This window comes from Gossypium arboreum, unplaced genomic scaffold (genome assembly GCF_025698485.1).
Source record: "Gossypium arboreum isolate Shixiya-1 unplaced genomic scaffold, ASM2569848v2 Contig00178, whole genome shotgun sequence".
In the NCBI taxonomy this organism is placed as follows: domain Eukaryota; kingdom Viridiplantae; phylum Streptophyta; class Magnoliopsida; order Malvales; family Malvaceae; genus Gossypium; species Gossypium arboreum.
The window spans coordinates 267,977-278,030 of record NW_026440305.1 but is presented as its reverse complement, the minus strand read 5'-3'; the positions used below and the strand labels follow the sequence as shown (position 1 = coordinate 278,030).

At 31.3% G+C, this 10,054-nt stretch overlaps 1 protein-coding gene and 1 long non-coding RNA gene across 2 annotated transcripts; one reads left to right on the top strand and one right to left on the bottom strand.

Moving 5' to 3' along the window:
• Positions 1-1,637: 1,637 nt before the first annotated feature.
• Positions 1,638-2,679, bottom strand: LOC128288274 (uncharacterized). The gene is made up of 2 exons (XR_008278704.1): positions 2,054-2,679; positions 1,638-1,823 (listed from the first exon to the last, which is right to left on the bottom strand). It is a non-coding gene; the product is annotated as an uncharacterized LOC128288274 (long non-coding RNA).
• Positions 2,680-4,728: 2,049 nt separating this feature from the next.
• On the top strand, positions 4,729-5,946 carry LOC108455334 (PR5-like receptor kinase). Its single transcript, XM_017753912.2, has one exon. The coding sequence runs from the start codon at positions 4,793-4,795 to the stop codon at positions 5,846-5,848; it is 1,056 nt and encodes a 351-aa protein (XP_017609401.1). The 5' UTR covers positions 4,729-4,792; the 3' UTR covers positions 5,849-5,946.
• Positions 5,947-10,054: the final 4,108 nt, after the last annotated feature.

Genomic DNA, 10,054 nt, shown 5'->3' with positions numbered 1-10,054 from the left:
GTACGCTAACACTCACTCAACCACCAGACCAACAGGCCCATTCTATCACTTAAACGCACAACTAAACACTATAGCACACCCTTTTGTCTGACCCTAACCTCAAAACTCAAAACTTCTAACCCTAAAAACTGGGGTGTTACAATGCAATATTTTTATCAATACTCTTTTCATGCAATGGGAGAAATTCCTACACTACATCATTGAGATTAATCATTTCATTATGTTTCTCCCCCTGAAGTGAAGAATCTGTAGAGTAGGAAAACTCATTTTCATGGAAGACAACATCCATAGTGACATGAAGCCTCTTAGAGGAAGGATCGTAGTAGTTATACCCCTTTTGATAATATTCATATCCCACAAAAATATATTTTACAATAAGATATTAAAGCTTATTTCTCTAATAGGGATACAAATGAACATAAACAACAAATCCAAAAATTTTGAGAGGTAGATGAACAACATGTGGAAGACTGCAATGGTCAGACAACACATCTAGTGGTTGTCGATAATCAATAGTACTTGAAGGAGTACGACTAATTACCTAAACTGCAAAACTTAAGGCTTTACCTCATAAGTAAGATGGAACATATCCTTTAATTAAAAAGGATCAAGTGACCTCCAAGTGCTATTTATGTTTCTGTTCTGCAACACCATTTTGTTGTGGTGAGTAAGGGCATGTCGTTTAATGAATCATACCAATAGAGCTCATGAATTATTTTAGTTTTTGGGTCAAATATTCTCTTATATTATCTAATCTGAAAAGATTTATTGAAATACCAAATTGAGTTAAAATCATCTGATGAAAAAGGCAAACAATAGAACTTACATCACTTTTCTTTTTTATTAGGTAAATCTAAGTTATCTTAGCGCAATCATCAATGAAGGAAATATACCACTTCATTTATTTAAGAGTTGAAATGGGTGTTGGCCTCCAAACATCAGAGTGAACCAAGGAAAATGACATGCTTGTTTTATTTTCACATAAAGGAAAATGAGCACAATGACCTTTTGTAAGGGCACAAGTTTTACAAGCAAAATATGAAACACTAAAACCAACAAATAATGAAGGAGTATTTTTTTTCAAATAGAAGAAAGATGGATGTCCCGAACATTTATGCCATAACCAGATCTGTTCTTTTTTCTTGTCAACTGAATACTCTTGTACCACATAAACCTGCCCTTTGTAAAATATTGAAAACGATTTTTTAAATAATACAATCCTCCCCTTTCTCTACCACTGCCCATTTTCACCTTGGTGTGTAGGTCTTGAAAAATATAGTGAGTGGGGAAAAATACATGAAATATTATAAGATTTGGTTAATTTTTGTACTAAAATAAGGTTACAATTTAATGATGGCACAAATAAAAAAATTATATCAAAAGAATGAGATAATTTGATAGTACCAATACCAACAATTGGAGAAGAAACTTAATTAGCATTAGTGACAATATTCATAGAACAATTAAATAATTGGCTGATTTTTTGTCTATCACAAGTTATATGATCTATTGCACCTGAATCAATTATCCAATCACTATTATTAGTAAGGGATGTTCCTAATTGAGTCCAGAACTTGTGGCTAAATTAACCTTTCAATTGATGTTATCCTTTTGGTTATTAAAAGATGCTTGAGGTGCCTTCTTGCTTTTTGGGTGCCAATCTAGATATCCATGTAACCAAAAATATTTATCCACTTTGTGACATGTGCCATTACAATGGTTAAATTTACGATCCGTTTTTGAATAGGTCCTTTTGGTGATCATTGCAACTCCTCCAATTGTCCCTCCAAACATGGCTCCCTGTCAATTAGCTTCTGCACAAACTACAACATACACACTTTGGATATTTAGGAGTAGTTTAGTAGCAAGTACTCGACCTCTTACCCTATCCAATTAAGAATCCAATCCAACAAAAAAATATACACATGTTGTGTATTAGCCTTTGCAATTTATTTTGTGATAACAGTTGCATAGTAAATAGAACAATAATCAATATCATCAAGTTGTTGCCAAATCTTTTGTAGTTTTCCAAAATAAGAAATAATGGACTCACCATTTTGCTGAATAGACATCACCTCACAATAAAGTTGATATGCTTTTGAAACATCTTGCTCAAAAGAATATGTTTGTTTTACAACATCCCATATTTCTTTTGTTGTGCCCAAGCGAAGGAATAATGATATGATGTCCTTTTTCATTGCATCAAGAAGCCATGATTTGACCAAGAAATTTTCTTCTTACCAAGTTTCGTACTCATTTAAAAGTTTATCTTTTGGTGGCACTTTCATACCTAAAATAAAACCCAAACGCTTTCTTCCACGAATCTTATTCTTGGCATTTAGGGATCACTTAATATAATTTGTTCCATCAAGGCATTATGGGGTGATTAGAGAATTTCCTGTATTGGGAAAACAATTGTAGGGTTATTATTTTTTTCATGAGAACCACAATTACCCTTTTTGGAATCAGAAATAGTGACTGTGGTACAAGGAAGAAGGTTACAACAGAAGCGTTAAATAGAAATAATAATTGTGTCTGCTTCAATTCCAAAAGAAATTGAAGGAGGCTCTGGCACCATCTAAATCAACACAACTATGAAAGAATTTATGTATATCTTCAACAATGAAAGAGTTATAATAAATATAACCTACAACACTTGAAGCTTTATAGGGAAAGAGTTGAAGAATCCTTATAATCAACGATTGACTCAATCCTAAAGAAATAAATAAAATCTCATCAAATTATAATCAAAGATTGACCCCATCCTAAAGAAATAAAGAAATAAAATCTCATCAAATTTGTCTCAATGAACTTATTGATTTCTATCAAAAATCTAATTAGATTAGATTAGTAGAGTTAGATGAGAATATGAAGGATTTGCTAACTTTACATACTACTTTAAGTTTAAGTTTAGAATATGATATAGGATGAGATCCTCAACTTGTGGGATGTAAAGGGGTTGTAGCATCAATAGAGAGGGAGAAGGAAAGGGAGAGTGCTTGGAGGTTCAGTGAGGGCAATGATTTTTTATTTAATATTAATATAATTATATTTATTTAATATTTATATAAATATTAATATAAAATTTAAATTTATTATTATATATATTTTGAAAATATTTATTTTATATATTTCTTTGTATATTTTAGAATTAGAATCAAATTGAGAACATTTGTAAATTTTGAGAGTTAATTTTTAAAATTATGACTAAATCGATATAATAGGTAAAAGTTGAGGCTAAATTTATCATTATATTGATTTTTTTGCTGCCATGTCAACTTACCATTTATAATTTTAAGGAGAGTACCCAAAATGATCAAACTATGTAACTTAAGTACATAAATTACAAACTTTTTATTTTAAATGCTAAAATAAATTTTTAATAATTGGGTGACTATCGTAGAGTTTACTCTTTTAAAAATATGTTTTTACATTTACATATTTATGACTTGTCTTGTATCTTGACTTTCTAATAAACAAATTATGACATATAAAATTTATTTTATTTAATATATAAATGTACCTAATAGAAAATGAATTTTAAAAATACCGAGGTGAAGTTCATAAATTTAATAACTAAATAAGTAAAAATACTTATACTAAAAAAGTATTTAAAATTGTGTTCAGTATTTATGCTTTTAATGGGTCTACAAAATGTGGAAAATTAATTATTGTACTCACTCCGATAAATATTTTGAGAAATAAAAAATAACAAAAAAGAGATCCTAAATTAAATCCAACTCAAGTTCAAATAAGATATTAAAAGTTTTTTGCGGTTGTCCATGTATGATCATGCTTCAAACATGAACTTAGTCTATATCCATACAGACTTATATATATAATAGGAGCAAGGAAAATAAAACTATTTAGAAAAATAAAATTATAAAATTTTGCTAACATAATTAACATTTTTATATTAAAAAGTTAAAAAGGTGTTAAATTGAATGTTTTAATTTTTCAAGGGCTGAAAGCAAAATTCCCATTTAGCTAATGGGGCCAAGGCCCCTGAGTGCTCCTTAGTTATGACCTTATATTTTGGTATTTCAAATGAAACTATTAGTGAGACATTAACTTTGGTACTTATCACCAGTACTTAATCAACTAAATCAACCTACTTCAAATATTTTTTTTCTGATAGTAAATCCTTCAAATATTTATATACTATTTTACTAATAGTTTTTATTATATTAGTTTTGAATTTCTTTCATGCCAAGGTTGAGATAACAAATTTCTAAAGGGCATTTCGTTAATCGCCTAAATCATTTGCCTAAATATTACTCACAAAATTATTGTAATCACACCTCCATTTCTTTAACACTCACAACAACAAAAATGCACGCTTTTTATCATTATACAAGTAGAAATTTAATTTAAATTTATGTGAAAATATTAAATTTTACTTATTTATTTTTAGTTTAGTAATGTTAACCAAAATAGTGTCACATAAAATAATCTTCTAAGTGTTAATGTGTTATGTGAAAATTTAATTACAATTATATAATTACACCAAATCAAAATTTATGTATGATATTACACATTAAATCAAAATTAATGTATAATTTTGAGATTTATCCTTATTATATAACATATCAAAATACTTTTTTTTCAATTTAAGATATCACAGTTTTTTCCCCAAATTCATTAAATTTTTATATCAATTATTTTACATATTTTATAAATAATATTTAAAAATAATATTTTTTCACATGATTATGATATGACAGGTTTTGGCGGAGGAGCAAGTAGCCTGTTGATCACTTGGATCATCATCACACTTTATTTCAAAAGAACGATGCCATGCATTAGAATAACAAGTTTTCATTGGAAGTCCACAAAAAATGACACAAATATAGAGGCTGTCATAAGAAATAATGGAACCTTATGTCCCAAAAGATACAGTTACTTAGACGTCAAGAAAATGACAAATTCATTTAAAGAAAAACTAGGTAAAGGGGGTTATGGAAGTGTGTACAAAGGAAAGCTACTAGATGGCCATCTTGTTGCTGTGAAAGTGCTCAATACAACCAAAGGAAATGGTCAAGAATTTATCAATGAGGTTGCAAGTATTAGTCGAACTTCCCATGTTAACATTGTTACTCTCTTAGGATTTTGTTTAGAGGGTCAGAAAAGAGCTCTAATTTATGAGTTCATGCCCAATGGATCTTTAGAAAGATTCATTTACAAAGAAGCTACCATGAAGGACTGTCAGCACTTGTCATTGGAAAAATTGTTCGAAATTGCAATTGGGATAGCTCGAGGACTTGAATACTTGCACTGTGGTTGCAACACTCGAATTTTGCATTTCGACATAAAGCCTCATAATGTTCTTCTAGATGATAAATTTTTCCCAAAAATCGCTGATTTTGGGCTTGCAAAACTATGTACCATGAAAGAGAGTATTGTATCAATGTTGGAAGCTAGAGGGACAATTGGTTACATAGCTCCAGAAGTATTTTGCAGAAACGTTGGAGGTGTTTCGCATAAATCTGACGTTTATAGTTATGGAATGGTGATTCTAGAGATGGTTGGAGGAAGAAAAAACATAAATGTTGGGGTAAGTCAAACTAGCGAGATATATTATCCTCATTGGATCTATGGGTATGTTGTACAAGGCAATATGGAACCTCAATTATTAGGCCTTAAGACTATAGAAGAAACTGAGATTACGAAGAAGATGATATTGGTGGGATTGTGGTGCATACAAACAAATCCACTAGACAGGCCTTCAATGAGTAAGGTGATAGAGATGTTGGAAGGAAGCGTAGAAGTATTGCAAATTCCTCCTAAGCCTTACCTATCTTCCCCTTCAAGAACACCAATGGATTCTACCTTTATAACATTATCCTAATATACTTGTAAGAGTGTGCCTGGAGACCAATAACAAGATTATTGTAATACATACTGCTTCTATTTTTTTAATAAAAGACATTTCCATTATTATGTTCATTTTTTTTATTTTTGTATATAAACTAAAGTAAATAATAATAAAACCATTAGACTAATATGATTATTCTTAAACCGTCTCTAGTAAAGTATTATCGTGGTCAAGAAAACAATAATATGTTAGGACTAATGTAGGGTTGGTTGATGATAAAGTATTGTCAAAGGTATGACATATTGATTGTTATTGCAACACCCCTAACCCGTATCCGTCGCCGGACTAGGGTTAAAGGCGTTACCGGACATATCGGAACATTCATATATACTTAAACATAACATAATCAAAGCATATAATAATCATTCAAAATTGTCCCCTTATATAGGTCTACGAGACCTTAAACATGCTTTAGAATAGGGTCAAGACTAAACCAAGCTCATACAAAATTTTTCAAAACTTAAACATTTTTCAAAGTTATAAAGGTCACACGCCCGTGTGAACAGGCTATGTGCCTCATACGGCATTAGACACGCCCGTGTGTCTAGGCTGTGGCAAAATAGGGCATACATACTGACTTGTCCCACACGGCTACAAGACACGCTCGTGTGCCAAGCCACATGAAAATTAGAGAGGCTACTGACTTGGGTCACATGGCCGACCACACGCCCATGTGCCAGCCCGTGTGCCACACACGACCGATAGACACGCCCGTGTGTCTAGGCCGTGTCAAAACTGTAGGGCATACTAACTTAAAATCGTAGGGTTCCTCAGGGGATACACGGTCGTGTAACATAATTGTCTATCACACATAGATGATACACACACTCGTGTCTTTACCCGTGTGGACAAAAATAGGCTATTTACAAGGCCAATTTGCCACCCTAATTTTGGGTCCTCCCTACATGATCAAAACCAAACATTTTATACCAAATTCTCATCCAATTCACAACTAAAACATACATCAATCATACCATATCATTATCAACCAATTTCATGCTTAATAACCATACCAAACCATGCCAAATTATAAAATAAAATCATATCTAAACATTTGTTTCATAACCTCATTTCATTTCATTCATTCTCAACCAAATGCCAAAATAGGCACATACCAAAAACTTACCAAATTAACTAACTCACTCGGTCATCCATAACACATCACATAGACATTATTGAATAACATAATTCATACCAAAAACTCATTCATCTACACAATCAAAACCAAGCCAAATCACATGGTGGGATATACACATTACCAAACATATTCACAAACTTCTAGCCTATACATGCCATACTTCAATATTTACACTTTCAAAATGTACCAAAATAGAGTTTGATAGTGTGGTGATGATCCTTGACGATCCCTGAGCTTCCGAAAGCTACGATATCTATAAAATAATTGAAAACACACACAAAGTAAGCTTTCAAAAGCTTAGTAAGCCATATACAAATAAACTCATATTATAACTCATATAAGCATATTAAAATATATACCTGTAGTCAAATACTATCACAAAACTCATAGTTCATATACATTTCACATATTCCCAATTCATTTGCACATATAGCATGTTTTCTTATACTTATATCACTTATCATCACTTGCACATATACTTACCTTTTTTTCTCAAATGATGATAAACATTTCAAACGTACTTGATTCGGATACACATCCACATAGTTATTCGTTGCTCGAAATGCCTGTTGAGCCGTTTAGAATCAATAAGGATACTCTGATAGCTAGGAAAGCTCATACAATGCCAACGTCCCAGACGTAGTCTTACATGTAATCAAATATCGATGCCACTGTCCCAGACAGGGTCTTACACAAAATCAAATACGATGCCGATGTACCAAACATGGTCTTACACATAAATGAAAAGTCAATGCCAACGTCTAGAGCTGATCATGGCCCAAAGGCCCGCCCGAAAAATGGGAGGGTTTGGGCAAAAATATAGGCCCGAAAAATGGGCTTGGGCAAAAAAATGAGGCCTGTTTAGAAAACAGGTCGGGCCTCGGGTATTTTTAATCATTTTAAATTTTTAATATAACCATTTTTTTGTTATATTGTTAATTTGTGTATTGTTTTAAGAATTGTTTTAGTATTATTTTTATTTGTTTTAATATTTGTTTTTATGTTTTTAAATATATTTGATTTATTATATTTTTAAATTTTTTTATTTAATGAAATAAGAAAAAATTTTTAATATGGGCCGGGCCGGGCTCGGGCTTGCAATTTTATTTCGGGCCAGGCTTGGACAAATTTGTAGGCCCATATTTCGGGCTGGCCTGGGCCCAGGCGTAGTAGACGGGCCTAAAATTTTGTCTTGGCCCGGCTCGGCCCATGATCACCTCTACCAACGTCCCAGACGTGGTCTTACACGAAAGTAGATATCGGATCCTATGTCATGACATATGTATCCTAACTATTCCTATGGTTTGTACAAGTCTTTTCGGACGACGTTACATTATCAGAACTTTCTCGTATATCAAATATTGAGCTTTCATATAGCCATTTATCACAATTCAATATCATATAAACCTAATTAAATCAACTTAAACATGTTTAATTTCTATATTGACTTACCTCGTACGGATTCGAATGAACAGAATCGACTACTCGACAACTTTCGATTTTCCCCGATCTAATTTCGTTTTCTTTGTTTCTTGATCTATATAAATTCAAATCTAACTCTTTTATTCACTAAATCATTCAATTCAACCCAAAAACACATATTTAGGGCATTTTACAATTTAGCCCTCACATTTTCACATTTTGACAATTTAGTCCCTAATTCATAAAATCATAAAATACACCAATTTCTTTATACATATATTAGGCCGAATATTCATACTATTCATAAAAGTCCACATATTTCATTTATTTCACATTTTAGTCCCTTAAAATCTCATTTTTGTAATTTAGTCCAAATTACTCAAATTCATCAAAAATTAAAAGACAAAACATGTTAACCCAACATCAAGCTTCTTTTTACTATCATCAAACTTCATAAAACTCATAGTTTCATCAATGACATAGCTCAAAATCATCAAAAAAATCAGAAATTGAGACATGGGCTTAGTAAAACACAAAGCAACGATCGCAAAAACATAGAAATTATCAAAAACAGATAAAAAAATGAACCTTTAATCAAACTTTAGCATAACCGAACCCTAGCTCAAGTTTTCTTTCTTTTTATTTGATGAATTCGATTAGGATGAATGAAAATGGCCTAATTTCATGCTTTTTTATTTAATTATTAATTAATAAATCATTTACCATATTAACCTTATTTAATCCATTATAAAATCACATATATTAAGGCCATTAATGTCAACATAAGGACCTCTCATATATAAAGGCATAGCAATTTGGCACTTCAACAAATAGAAGGCTACTTTTACATTTTACACAATTAGGTCCTTTTATCAAATTAAGCATACAAATGATAAAATTTTCATACAAAACTTTCACACATGCTTAAACACATACTATAAACACGAAAAATAATTTAAAAATATTTTTTTGACTCAGATTTGTGGTCCCGAAACCACTATTCTGACTAGGGTCTAAACTGGACTATTACAGTTATTGCGCGTGCGCGTAAAAACAAACAATTTTATAAAACAACTTTAAAGGTGCAATTTTAACTACAAGCGGACAATACCAGTTGTAATATTTATAGTGTCAGATGGAACACCGAAGTATTCCAAGGTGTCGAACCTAAAGGAATCGGTGATTAAGTAATTTCTAAAGTATAAACATACAATTAAATGAGGTCTAGCTAACTGCTCACTACGTACTATATTACGACAGACCATTCACAAGTTTAATTATGCTAATTAATTACCTAAAAACAGCGAAGGACTAAATTATAAATGAAACTAAATACGAAACTAGCAAATTTGAACAACTAAGATAACATGTAGTAGTTGACTGATGTCTATGTTTTTCATTAACTTTTGAATAAGGGATCTAAATCGCTAATGTAATAGCCCTTTTTTCAGTAAAATCGAAATAGTGGTTTCGAGACCACAAATTCGACCCAAAAATAAAATTTATTTTTATTTTATTATATGGTCCGTATTATGATAGACATGTCGTGTGAAAAATTTGATAAGAAAATTTTATCGATTAAGTGTTTAATTATGAGAAGGACAAAATCCCATAAAATG